Source organism: Gavialis gangeticus, unplaced genomic scaffold (genome assembly GCF_001723915.1).
Source record: "Gavialis gangeticus isolate Ggan-Ray unplaced genomic scaffold, GavGan_comp1, whole genome shotgun sequence".
Taxonomy (NCBI): Eukaryota; Metazoa; Chordata; order Crocodylia; family Gavialidae; genus Gavialis; species Gavialis gangeticus.
The window spans coordinates 176,812,937-176,827,499 of NW_017729032.1; the positions used below are offsets into that span (position 1 = coordinate 176,812,937).

Below are 14,563 nucleotides of genomic sequence, written 5' to 3' on the forward strand. Positions count from 1 at the left end.
CCCAGGGTCTTTGTAACTCCTAGCATGGTTGGGTGCCAAACAGGGACTGGAAATCTGAGTGCCACATCTGCCAAACACCCCAGCAGGAGGTGACCACTTACTCTCCAGTGACCTGAGAGGCACTGAGCACTGGAGACCACTTCTTCCTGCTGCTTCTCCACAGGGACGAGCTGTGGGCTACCTCCTCTCCTCAGGGGAGCCTTTTTCTTGCTGCCTCCATGGGGCTGCAGAAGGGGGTGGGGGGAGGTCTTCTTCCCCTCTCTCGAGGCAACACGTGGGAGAAGCTGGCTCCCTCCCCTTCCTGGCTCTGGCACCCTCCTCCTTTGGGAATAGTCCACAGGATTTCCCACCCTTTCAGACCCCCCTCCCGTCCCGACTTTGTGCGTGCTCCCCATTGCCTCTCTCATGCCGACAGTTTAACACCGTCGCCCATCAGCCTCCTCCCTTCTCTGGCCAGCTGCGCCAGCTGTTGGAATCCGATGCCAGATGCTGGATACCCTGTTCTAGCAAGCCGACCCATTCCCACAGGCAGGGAGGGGCTGGGGCAGGAGAAGAGGCGCTCGCTTTGAAGGGAGGAGATCAAGCCTCGAGGCAAGTCCTGTGGCCGAGCCCCCCACCCCTCTCCTTACACACACACACTCGCACATACCCCCCTCCCCCCGGCCGGAGAAAGAGGCATGCGCACAAGCGACGCTCGGAGCTGTCCAAGTGCTGAAATTTATAGTCAGGGGTAAGATCACGTCTCTCCCTTATCTCCCCCTCTCTCTCATTCCGGCACAGGAGCTCAGCTTTTTCTCCAGCCAACAGCAATCATTCCCCAGCAATATTTATAGCTCACTGCCAAATGCAAAGAGAGAAAATAGATTAAAAAAAAGCCCCCAACAATCCCACAACGACTCAAGAGACACTGATTTTTCCAAAGCAAAAGGGAAATAAAACAGTACCCACAGCAGAGAGTCCTCCAGCGTGGCAGCTTCTTTCCCTTTTGCAGGATGCTCTTAAGATAGCAGGGTTTCTTGGCTCTTTTTTTACCCCTCTTCTTCTATTCCTTTCTCTCTCTCTTTTTCCCCCCTTTTTTTTCTTTTTGAGCATTCAGTTAAAACAGCCCGGGAAGGACCGGATCTGATGCTTACTCTCATTTCTGCTGACTGCTGGGGATGAATCTGGGTCTAACCTGACCATGATTCCGAGGACTGGCACTTCTGAATTTTTCCCCCCAATTTGTAAAAATCCAGATCTTCTCTTTCCTATTTTCAAGGCACATAAATTATTGCTGTATTTGGGAATCTAGGCAGCATCGAGATACTTTTCTTTTCCTGCTTCTCTCTGGAATCATTTCTGGGATATTTTCCATAAATCATCACAGAAAACAGGAGGAATGAACCGGCAGCTAGTGAATATTTTGACAGCCTTGTTTGCATTTTTCTTTGAGGCAAACCACTTCAGGTAGGTGAAATGATTCTATCTGCTGATATTTACCAAAAGGCATGGAAAACATAAGGAAACTGTGTCACAATAACCTAATTAATTTGCTCCATCTGAGAACATTTCACATTTGTTTAATGTGAGCTATATCTTTTACACTTGAAGAGCCCCGTTGCTTGGTAACAAACACAAAAAAAATCAAGTTTGGGCAATATGTTTTCTACTTCTCTAGTTTAAAGACACATTTTTTTTTCACTGAAAAATTAATATAAGCTAAAGAGCTGAGTGTCATTTGTTTCCTTTGGAATGCAGTTTAATATCTCCACATGCACTGGAAGTTATTTAGTAGGTTGGTTTGGTTTCTCCCCAAGCTATAGGAATGATTAAACCAGTTTTGTCAGGGAGATGGTTATTTGTGTTTCCTCTTTGCTTCTGGGAAAACCTTGGACAAGACTATACATTTTGAGTGGCAGTATACAGGAATTTTATCTTCTTTGAATTTAACCATTGACCTCTTTTCCAATAAAAAAAATGTTGCAGGGTTATCACTTAAAATAATTACTCAATTCATGACTATACTGTATTTTATGGTATTTGTATGTCTACCCAATGTAAAGTTTGTGTATGTGAGAGAGAGGATATAGAGCAACAAAGTGAAAAAAATTTTTATTCACAAGTTTCAGGTGTCAACAAATATAACTCACAACTGGTGGTTTTAAGTGAAAACATAAGTAATTTTGTAAGCTTATTCAAACTAAGTGTTATAAATAACTTTCCATTTTTAATATGTTATACTTATTCAAATAAAGTTTGAATAAATATTCTTCCATTTTTGTTTAAAAGCTAGATATCAAAGCAGTAGCAGGTAGTTGTCAAAATGGGACCTACAAAATATAGAAGTAATATCACAAGTGCTGAAAATAACATACTCGATTCAATAATACTTCCGTTTTAGTGAGGAAAAACTAGCTATATTATCTGCTTCAAATTTCAGATAACCTGTGTGTGCATCTAACTATATTTCTACAGATAGATACACAGAGACACGTGTGCACATATATACACACATTAATAATAAAACAATAACGTGAAATACTATTAAAAGTGAATGATGCCTTTTGGGCACATATGTGAATACATCAATACTATAAAAGAAACACCAATATGATTATTTTAGATACTTCTAAGAGACTACTAAAATATACAGCCAATAAAACAGGTAGTTTAAGAACCAACAGAATATTGTTTTATGACAGAATTCAATTCCCTACAGAAAAAATATATTCATATCAAGTGTCTCCAGATTTCTTTTCTCTTGGGATCAACCATCTGAGATTCCCTTTCTCTGAGATATCTAATATGCTATATACACAAAGCTACAAATGTATAATGGTATAGTTAATTTACCATTAAAACCTGAAAATACAGACTTATTTAAAATGCTTGGATAGAAAGACCAATTAATGGTAATGATGAGGAGAAATGACCATTTACATTGCCTGTGGTGGGTTCATAAAAGATTAAAATCCAATGTGACTGCTCCTTAAACCCTTTCCAGGGAAAATAAGCACGCATTTGGGAAGAATCAGATCCAAAACTATTGAAATTCCTTCAGGTATTATTAGTAAGGTATACTGCTATGCTTATGTTTTACTTCAGACTACAAAGTCAACATTTTTCATTGTCACATGATGCATTTTTCCTGTTGTTGCTGGAAGTTAGAAGCTACTTTTAAGCAAACTTGAAGTAGAAATAGTTTCCATACTATACATGTAACTCGGACAATAACATTAACTTGGGGTATCAAAAGCCTTATGGGAATTCTTTATGGAATGATATGGCAGATAAAGAGCATCTTAAGTATATCTCTGAGAAATGATTTAACAATCTTCTTTCTGTAGTTAAGTTTTCTGAATAGCAAATTGTATTTCATTAATATTTTTCTTTTCTTGAAACTTGCATTTACTTCTAAAATAAAGTTGTCTAATGAAAATGAAAATATATTTTCTTACTGAAATATTCACTAATTCAGTCAATGTGTTGATGAGGATTTTACTTTCAAAGAAAGAGCTTAATTTCCCCATAAAATGAAAGGCAGTACAAGGTGAATAGTCGCTAATGGTGGCTAATAATTTATTTAGGGCGGCTTTCTGTAAAGAACATGATTCAAGATCTGGAAAATCCCCCTCACAGACCCTGTCTCCTTCAGATTTTTTGGACAAATTGATGGGAAGGACTTCAGGGTATGATGCAAGAATCAGACCAAATTTTAAAGGTAAGTTTCTCTTGGTCATTACGGGTTTTTTTGGCAAATGTTTTTGACTGACTATGGGCTTAGTAACTTTACATCTCAGACTTAATTACTCTCTTATTCCAGTTTTCTGGCAAACTAATTTCATGGACATCCATTCTTCCATCACCAAAAAAACCCGCAGAGGATGCATTAGAGAATTAGGCTCCTGATACGTAAGATTACAGTACAGTAACACTTACAACATTGTTGGGTTTTGCTCTTGCTGGTAGCCACTTCCAAGAACCTCTCTAATGACTGGCCAAAGTAACAAACATAAGAGTGTGTTCAGGTTGCTCTACTAAAAAGTACTGGTTTTACTTATCCCTGAAGTTCATAAACATGCAAAGCAAAATTCTGAATACTCCAGAAAAAATCAAATAATAAGTCTGTGCTCATGTAAACCCTTGGAGGAGATAAAATCCTCCCCTCACAGTTAGATGTCAGATCACCCACATAGCAGACTTCCTCTAGCTATCCTTAGCAATAGGGACAGGTATAGACATAGATTGTTGCCTTCTCCAACGTGTACGTAGAGTTATAGGTCTGTTATCTGACTAGCTACTTTCCTGTCTTCTCTTCATTCTCCCAGTATCTATATTACTGTGCTGGGAATCATTACAAGCATCTCAGCCTCAGCCCACATGATGGTAGATTTTAGGGCCTCCACAGCTTTGGCACAGGTTTAGTCTGTAAGCAATATTTCCATTGCTCTTGCCCTTTCAATACCCATGTAAGCAAGTTCCAGTTTTGGTCCACCAAAAAGAAAGGAGGTGGGAGATCAATTTTTTTCTTACATATTTAGAACTGCTAGAAAGTTCTACCAGTCTACTAAACTGCCTCTTTCTAAGCTCAAAGTGCAGTTATACTTTGAACAGTGAAAAGTACTTTATTTCTCCTTCTATGTATTCAGATTTGTATCGGCTGCCTTTGGTTAAAAACCAAACCAAACCAAACCAAAACAAGACAAAAGATTTTTCTTATTATTATTATCCCTGCAATGAAAGGTGTTGGTATGAGCGTAAAATGAAAAATCATTTCTCAGCCCATGAGAGCAACTAGTATGATAAAGTGAGCTCACACATCAATGACAAAAAATGTTAATTACCTTTCGAATCAAGAACCAATTTCTGCCTTCACTCCCACGTGTGCAAACTTCAGAATTTAGAATGCTGAGTTGCTTTTACTTTTTAAGATGCATGAAGTATAAAGAGCCTAATATGACACTATATCCCAAATGTATAAAGCCAGCAGGTAGAAAAACTGTTGTCCTTGTTCAGGAAAACACTTTCCCCTTAACTACATTGGAATTTCAACCTGTCCTATATGTTTAATTTCTATCCTGAATTGGAACCTGTGTTTATTAATAGTAGACCAATATTATATTCCACCTTCCACAAACCCCATGGAGTCACGTGGATTTAATTGAGATTTTATATGGTGAAAATTAAGTCAGAACATGTCCCAGAAAGAACTGTGGAACCATTCAGGACAAATTCTATCTAGCCTCTACCTGTCTGTATACTTGGGAGGAGAGTGCAAACAGCTTTCCCCTCTTCCATCTTGTATTGCTCAAGTAGGATTAGATGCAGTCGAAATCCCGGTAGAGAAGAATTCAGAGACTGCTTCTTCCTAGGGGAGAGTAAGGAAATACATGTTTATTGCTCTGCTTCTCTGATACATTAGTGAACAGAGCTAGGAAGAAGAAAGATGAACTCAATAAAAGGGTGGGCAATGGGCACACTGCTCCAGGAGACATTCTGAATTGTTTGACCTAATGAGTGAGCATAAGTTGCTCACTTTCCCCAGTACAGTTCAGCCTACTTCCCAACCAGGCCCTGGGTGACAATAAATATGGAATATCATACTGTTGTTTTTGCAAAGCCACTTTTCAGAGCAGAAATGTACTTCATGTCATTTTGAAATAAAAATAAACTTTCATAACAGCTTTCCATATCAGAATTCTCTAAAGTTGTAACACAAAGATTCTAACGATTTAAAGGATCCATTTCTGTTTCCCATTCTTTCTTCAAACGTATTATGTTTGACTATCTACATTTCAAGAGTTAAGTCCTTATATAGAGAGTTTTGATCATCACATCATGAAAGAAAATTTTGGCATGCCATAGATTGTCTTGTAGGCTTATTTACAGCTGGAAAAGAACAATTTTAGTGAATGTCAAACCTCTTATTAGACTTTTCCAAAAACTACAAGTTGAAGGCAGTATTTCCTTTTTTGCACAATTTTCCCTTCAAAGTACCAAAAGGCAGAGCATTTGTGGGGGGGTCAAAGTGAATTTAATTTTATGTAGTAAAGTTGGAGTGGTATAGTAGCTAAGTTGGAGTTTGTTTTTTGTGATATTTTTCACTGGATCCAACAGCATAGTTGGGAGAATTGCTGGGAAAGCTTTCAGGCATCAACTGCCCTTTGTCAAGCCCTCAGGTTTATAAACCTGGATATTATAGAGATGTTTCAAGTACTGAATCCAGTTTTGTGACAGTGTTGCCATATGCTTCATATATTAATATTTTATAGGTCTATTTAAACAGTTTTTGTGATGTGATGCAATAAAAATGTTAACATTCTAAATTACAGAAATGTATTAAGTGTAAAATATTGGATTGCTTCTTTTTTAATGAAAATGTATATATGGAAACAATACATTCAAGTATTTTTAAGTAAAAATATCTCTGTAAAGTGATTCTCTTGAAAAATGGTGTCTGCTATTTGTCTTTGCATATAGTTGTGGAAAAGACCAATATTTGTTAACTACATTTTACAAAAGCAATCACAGACTGAAGTACTTTGGTCATTTGCTGTGCATTCATCTAGATTACTTCTGTTTCACATCAATTATACAGCTTTCTTTTGAACTCATATTTTGTTCTGTCAGAAGATAGTCTGGAATTCCTAAAGAAAGCAGCTCTATTGTAGGCTTATCCTCATATTTCAAGCTATTGCTTATAAATTAAATCAAATACATTTTTACGGACAGTTAAGAGCCTGAATCACTGGAAAACAGATAATGATTTGATTCATTCACTTTATATTGAGGGAAGAAATATTTGTTCATTTAAACAAAATACTTCATTCAAATAAAGTAATTGATCACCGTATTTCTTGTATTTACCTTCTTGAATTAGAAACTTCAAATGAATAAAGTGGAAGCAACAAAAAGAATGTTAACTTATATTAAATGTTAATGATACAAATAAAAATTTTGTTATTTTGCAGTAATTTTCATTATTAGAGGGTCCTTTCCACGCAATAATCATAACTCTTTTCAATAGAAAAAAATGTCTCCTTTTTCCTGTAGTTCCAATAAAATATTGTGTGAAAAACTATCAAAAGAGAGTGTGATTGTATCCAGGATACACTCATAGAAGAATAGACTTGAAGTGACCTCAAGAAGTCAACTAGCCAAGATCCTGCTTAACATAGGATCATCCATGTTTAAATCCTTTCTGCCAACTGTTTTCAAACCTGTACTTAAAAAAATTCAGCTTTCTATGCAGTCTGTCCCATTGCTTAACCATTTTCATAGTCCTATATATGCAACCTAAATTTTCTTTGTTCCTATTTACTTCTTGGAATATGTCACATATTCAAATTAAAGACCACTATAAATTAGCTACAAAGATGTTTTACATTTAGCAAGTAACATCTTTGAGGCTTGTCTGCCAATTTTGGAGCTTGTTGGCCTTTTTATTGGGTGATAAATTACTTGAATGTATGTCATGTTGCAATGTATCACCTAATTAACACGTTACTTGGGTGATGTATGTAACGTCTGCCAGGGCCCTTTTTGTGTCCCTTGTGTATCACCATCATATTTATGACAATCCTTAATGTATATGAAGTTCGTTATGCAATCAGTTTTCCCTTCTTCATGCTAAATAATCCCAGTTCTTCCAACCTTTCTTTGTAAGTCATGTTTTCTAGACCTCCAATAATATTTTTCTCTCTTCTGACCTCTTTCTAATTTTTCTATGTATTTCTTGAGATAGTGCCCAAAATTTGACTCAGTTGTCCAGATGAGGGCTCACCAGTGTTGAACAGAGTGAATTAATCACTTCTTGTGACTTGCATACAACGTTCCTGTTAATTAATCCCCACAGCTATTAGTTTTTTATGTAACAATAGCAAACTATTGATTCATACTCAACTTTCTATGTAGTACAACTCCTATGTCCTTTTCAGCAGAACAGTAAGTTAGTCAGTCATTCCATATTTGTATTTGTGATTTTCATTTTTCCATCCTAAATTCAGTACTGAGGATGCATGTGTTCTTCCTCCAAGTTATTAATGAAACAATTAAACAGTACTGGACCCAGGAAAGATCTCTAGGAAATCCCACTTGATACCTCTTTCCAGAAATTAATGACTACTCTGAGCATGCTTGCATTAGTTTTGCCTGGACTCTGTTTTCTTAGGTTTGTAATAAAAATCACAAACACTTTTGTCAAAAACCTTGCTAAAGTCAGGATATATCAAATCCATTCCTCTCCTTTATCTACAAAGCCCATCACTTTACTGTAGGAGAAAATTAGGTTTGTCAAAAGCAAGGATGATTTGCTCTTGACTTGTCTATGTTGGCTCTTCTTGATCACTACTTTGTTATCCTCCAGGTGCTTAGAAAAATATTGTATTGTCCAGGATTATTCCAGGTATTGAGATTTGACTGACTCATCTGTAATGCCCTGGATCCTCAAAGAGGAGCACTACTATATTTGCCCTTTTCCAACTGTCTGTACTTCTCCAGATCTCCATGAATTCTCAAAGAATAATAGTCAGTTTTTCTGCAATTACCTCAGCCAATTCTTTAAGTACCCTAAGACAAATCTCATCCAGTTTTGCTGACTTAAAATCAACCAGCTTTTCTAAGTAATCTCTAACCTGTTCTTTCCCTACTCTAAGCTGATTTTTTTCTTTCCTTTCCTTGCTTCTAACTCCTTCTTATGTGATAGTAAGAAAGGTATTAAATACTTAAAACTTCTGTGTCTCATCTTTTTTTAGATTCCTCTCCCCATTCAATATAAGGGCTATATTTTCTATAGTCTTTATCTTTCTTCTAACATACTAATAGACTGCTTTTTCAGTTGCTTTTATCTCCCTTTCCAGCTATATCTCAATTAGCTCCTTGGCTGTCCTGATTTTCTCCCTATATCCCTGTGTTATACTCAGATTCATACTTAGTAATATGGCCAGGTATCCACATTTTGTGAGACTTCTGTTTAATTTTCAAGTAATTGATGAGTTCACTATTCAGCAATACCAGTCTCTTGCTACTCTTCCTGTTCTTCCTTTGCATCAAAATAGCCTGTTCTCATATCCTTTATATTAAATTTTACAACCAGATCTCCTGGATTCCCTCTTTCCCATGATCCTGCTCACCAGTTCTCTAAGTCTGTTAACGCTTGCTTTTCAGAGGACCAGAGTCTTTATTTTGCTGCTTTCCACTCTTTTCTTTCCTTAGGACCTTGAACTCTACCATTACACAATTACTGTCACTCAAGTTTTCTTCTGCCTTTGGATTCTCAACCGAATCCTCCCTATCCATAAGTAACAAATCAAGGAGGGCTTTCCCCATATCCTTTATCCACCACCTGTATCAAAAATAGTTCTGAACAACCTCCAAAAACTTGCTTGGTTTCCCATGCGCTTCTGTATTACCCTTCTAACCAATACAACAGTGTACTGAAATGATCTATTACTCCAGGCCCTTTAATTTGGAGACATTGGCTAATAGTTTAAAAATAGGCTTGCTTACCTTTTTCTCCTAGTTTTGTAGTCTAGTAGACTAGAAAATAGAGAAAGCTAAAGAAAATATAGCAGCTTCCTCTCAGAAATTCCTTGCTAAAGCATTCTGCTTGAAATGTTTAGTGGCTAGTAACTGATCTTTTATTTGTATGTTACTGAATTAGAATATGCTAATTGCTTAAGTAAGAATGATAGGTTAAATATTATACTTACATTAAGTTTAAATGTCAAGGACCTGATCCAATACCAAATGAAGTAAGTGGGAGTCTTTACACTATCAGGTAGTGTTGATCCCATGGTAAAAGTAGATGTTTCTATTATCTCAGTGGTATATTTTTGTTTCTATAGTGCACATTTTCTGGCCTACATTTTATACCAAGAAAATACTAATGTGCCATCTCTCAAATTATAAAAAGCATAGTAATTCTTGATGAAAGCTGACATTTTCACTTTCATCCTTCTGATTTTTCTTGGCAATAGCATTGGTAACATACAGGGTGTCTGTGTTGCATTACAGCAGCCAATGATGTGGTTCTTCATCAGTAAGAGTAAAACATAGTGAAATAGCACTGCAGCGATCTAGAATAGATTACCACCTGTTCACCTCAGGATAGCACAACCTGATGTGAAAAATCCCACACAATGCCATGATGACCAAAAGGGTCATGCATACTGACAGTTTAATCACAGCATGGGTTATATAGGTGGCAGAATGGTAGCCTGGGTTTATAACTGTACTTCTTGACGTTTAAATTATCTACATTACTTTTCAAATTTCCATTTGTCTAGAGTTCTATCTTCTAACAGCAAATTTAAAATCTAACTGCAATTTACAGCAAATTAGTCTATCAGCAAATATGATAATCTTTTTTTTTTTCTGACGTTAGTAAGCCCTTTATACCAAATTCAGTAGGAATGAGAAAACCTATTAAACTCTTCATTAGAGGTTTGCATAGGTGGGGCAGTGATGATGGCTGTGCTATTAAATGTCATGTTACAGTTCATAGAATCAGAGAATCATGGAAATTTAGGCTTGGAAGGGACCTCAGGAAGTCATCTAGTCCAAGCCCCTACTCAAGGCAGAACCATCCCCAACTAGATCATTTTAGCCAGGGCTTTGTCAAACTGGGCTTTAAAAATCTCTAAAGATGGAGATTCCAGCACCTCTCTACGTAACCTGTTCCAGTGCTTCAACACCCTCCTAGTGATAAGTTTTTCCTAATAGCCAACTTAAACCTCCCTTGCTGCATCTTGAGACTATTGCTCCTTGTTCTGTCATCTACCACCACTGAGAACAGTCTAGCCCCATCCTTTTTCAAACCCCACTTCAGGTAGTTGAAGGCTGCTATTAAATCCCCTCTCAATCTTCTCTAGATTAAATAAGTCCAGTTTCCTCAACCTCTCCTCATAAGTCATGTGCCCTAGCCCCCAAACCATTTTCATTGCCCTCCACTTGACTCTCTCACAAGACTCCAGATGGGCCTCACCAGTGCTGAATAGAGGGGGATAATCACTTTCCTTGATCTGCTGGCAACACTCGTACCAGTGCAGCCCAGTATGCCATTAGCCTTCTTGACAACAAGGGCACACTGTTGGCTCATATCTATCTTATTGTCCGCTGTAACCCCCGGGTCCTTTTCTGGAGACCTGCTACTTAGCTAGTCAGTCCCCAGGCTACAGCAGTGCATGCTATTCTTCCATCCTAAGTGCAGGACTTTGCACTTGCCCTTGTTGAACATCATGAGATTTCTTTTGGTCCAATCCTTCAATTTGTCTAGGTCACTATGGATCCTAGCCCTACCTTCCAGCATATTTACTACTCCCCCTCCACGCCCCCAGCTGGGTGTCATCAGCAAATTTGCACTCTATGCCATCTTCCAGCTCATTGATGAAGATACTGAACAAAACTGGCTTCAGGACTGACTCCATGGGCATTTCACCTGATGCCAGCTGCCAACTGGACATTAAGCCATTAATTGATATCAATTCTCTAAGCCCGATGCTCCAGCCAGTTTTTTATCCAGCTTAGACTCCATTCAGCTTGCCTGCAAGGATGTTGTGAGAGACCGTGTCAAAAGTCTTATTAAAATCAAGGTATACCACATCTACTGGTCTCCCCGCATCCACAGAGCCAGTCATCTCATCACAAAAGGTAATCAGGTTTGTCAGGCATGACTTGCCCTTTGTGAATCCATGCTGACTGTTCCTTGGATCCTTCTTTTTGCCTTTCTTAAATATCATCTGGGACCTCTCCTGATTGCTGTGAGTTTTCAAAGATGGTGACCAGTGGCTCTGCAATCCCATCGGCCAACTCCCTCAGCACCCTTGGGTGCATCCCATCCAGCCCCATGGACTTCTCCATGTCCAGCTTTTCTAAATAGCCCCTAACCTGTTCTTTCACCATTGTTGGCTGCTCACCTCCTCCCCAAACTGTGCTGCCAGGTGATGTAGTCTGGGAGCTGACCTTGCCTGCGAAGACTGAGGTAAAAATGGCATTGACTACTTCTTCCTTTTCTCCATCCTCTGTCACTAGGTTTCCTCCTCCATTCAGTAAGGGACCCACACTTTCACTGATCTTCTTCTTGCTACTGACACACTTGCAGAAACCCTTCTTGTTACCCTTTGCATCCTTTGCTAGCTGCAACTCCAGTTGTGCTTTGACCTTCCTGACTTCATCCATGCTTGCCCCAGCAATGCTTTTTTCTTCCCTAGCTATTTGTCTCAGTTTCCACTTCTTATAAGCTTCCTTTTTGTGATTTAGTTTGCTAAAGAATTCCCTGTTAAGCCAAGCTGGTCTTCTGCCATACTTGTTAGTTGGGACAGTTTGTTCCTGTACTCTAAGTAAGGCTTCCTTAAAGTACAGCCAGCTCTACTGGACTTCTCTTCCCCTCAGTTTGGTTTCCCAGGGGATCCTGCCCATGAGTTCTCTGAGTGAGTCAAAGTCTGCTTTTCTGAAGTCCGGGGTCCTCACTCTGCTGCTCTCCCTCCTTTCTTTCCTCAGGATCCTAAACTCAGTCATCTCATGGACACTGTTACCCAAGTTGCCATCTATATTCCCCACCAATTCTTCCCTATTTGTGAGCAGCAGGTCAAGAAGAGCACAGCCCCTAGTTGGCTGTTCCAGCACTTGCACCAAGAAGTTGTCCCCAACACTCTCCAAAAATTTCCTGTATTGCCTGTGCACTACTGTATTGCCCTCCCAGCAGATGTCAGGGTGATTTGAAGTCACCCATGAAAACCAGGGCCTGTGATCAGGAAACTTCTGCTAGCTTTTTGAAGAAAGCCTAATTCACCACTTCATCCTAGTCTGGCAGTCTGCAGCAGACCCCCACCACAACATCACCTTTGTTGTTCTCTCCTCTGACCCTAACCCAGAAACTTTCAACAGGTCTATCTCCAGTTTCATACTTGAGCTCTGAGCAGTCATATGGTTCTTTTATATGAAGTGCAACTCCTCCTCTTCTTCCCTGCCTGTCCTTCCTGAACAGTTTGTACCCATCCATGACAGTGCTCCATAATGTAATTTTCATGTTGGATCAGTGGGTTTAAATCTGTCTAACTAATGTACACAGTGGGCACATTTACCTGTGAAAATGCTGTTAGATGGGTTTACTCCACAGTAATCTACATATGTAGGCATCTGGGAGCAGATTTTTTCCCAGTGGGAACAGCCCAGAGGCAGATGTCTCCTAGCTAGGACTGGAAAATTGCTCCCTGCCCCTGGGAGCTTCCTGCTGCCAGGATAGGCTCCAATGACCCCCTGCCCCAGCAGCAGGGAGCTCCCAGCCTGTGCTCTGTGTTTGCGGAGCCTGGGCCTCAGAAAGAGCTGTGGGATAGGGGAAGCCCCCTACCCCGATCCAGTGGTGGGGCACCTAGCAGTGAGCCCCTGGCTAGGCCAACCCCTGTGACTCAATTGTCTGATTGGATGGGACTCAGAAAGAGCTGCAGGGATGTGACCTGCCCCAGACTGGGACAGCTTTCAGACAGCCTCAGGTTGTGCAGGGAACTCTGCACATGCAGACTGGAGCTGGCTGGGACCTGTCTGAAACAGTTCTGGTCTGGGGCAGGTCCCAACCAGCTCCAGGTTGGGTGGGGAACTCCCCCTGTGCAGGGAGCTCCTGGTGCTAACTCTGTGATAGGAGCAGGGGCTGGGAGATTGCTCTCTGCCCCCAGGAGTTGCTTGCTGCTGGGGCGCGCTCCCATTATGGAGCCCAGGTTGAGACAATGTCCCACTGCCCTGGCAGCAGGCAGCTCCCTGGGAGCAGGGACCAATTTTCCAGGCCCCACTCCAATCACGGAGCCAGGGCCAGGAGTTCCCTGCTGCCAGGGCAGAGGGACATTGTCTCCACCTGGGATCCATGATATGAACCCACCCTGGCAGTAGGCAGCTTCTCTGTGTTGGCAAATTTGCTCCCTGTCAGCTGTCTACACATGCCATACTGTGCAGTAATTACTCTGCAGTTAATTTTCTACCTGAATTTGCAGGTAGCAAATTAACCACAGAGTAGACTGCTCAGTAAGTATCTACACATATAGATGGTGATGCTTGCTGCACAGTAGATTTATCTACTGCTCAATAAAGTGTCTTGTGTAGATGTGCCCACTAAGTCATTTACTGAAAAATTAGCCTGACAACCGTTTCTAGAAACTGTTTATGCATTTTAACGTTGAGACCTTGGCATCAAATGTTGGATTTTCCCAAATGTTTGAACCCTTTGCCCAATGTCCACTCCTGGACAATGTAAAAATGTATAAAAATTTAAAATGGAAAGAGAATGGTTACAGTTGTAGAACAAAATGGGTGGCTGAACAGTTAATATTGTGGAGATATATTTTCTTCGTGTCTTAAGAAGAAACATATTATGAAATGATCTCTTCATGAATTAGAAGATGCCAATTCAATAAATATCTTTAAAAAGACACTATATCTTTTTTGCCATCAAACTGGGCAACTTTATTCCAAAATGGCTAACAATTTTCCTAAGGCCAGTCTTTAGGAACTAATGGCTAAAACCCCTTGTAAATCCAGACAGAATGAAATTATTAAAGTCTTTTGCTATATATGAAGCTCAAACTAGCAGAGGGCA

At 39.7% G+C, this 14,563-nt stretch overlaps 1 protein-coding gene across 1 annotated transcript in view; it reads left to right on the forward strand.

Annotated features, from left to right (window-relative positions):
- Positions 1-717: 717 nt before the first annotated feature.
- Positions 718-14,563, forward strand: part of LOC109302296 (glycine receptor subunit alpha-2-like) — a 90,740-nt gene continuing 76,894 nt past the window's right edge. The window contains exons 1-2 of the mRNA XM_019523857.1: positions 718-1,446; positions 3,567-3,700. Of these exons, the coding sequence (XP_019379402.1) occupies positions 1,379-1,446; positions 3,567-3,700 (202 nt within the window). The 5' untranslated portion in view covers positions 718-1,378. The remainder of the gene's footprint in view (positions 1,447-3,566; positions 3,701-14,563) is intronic.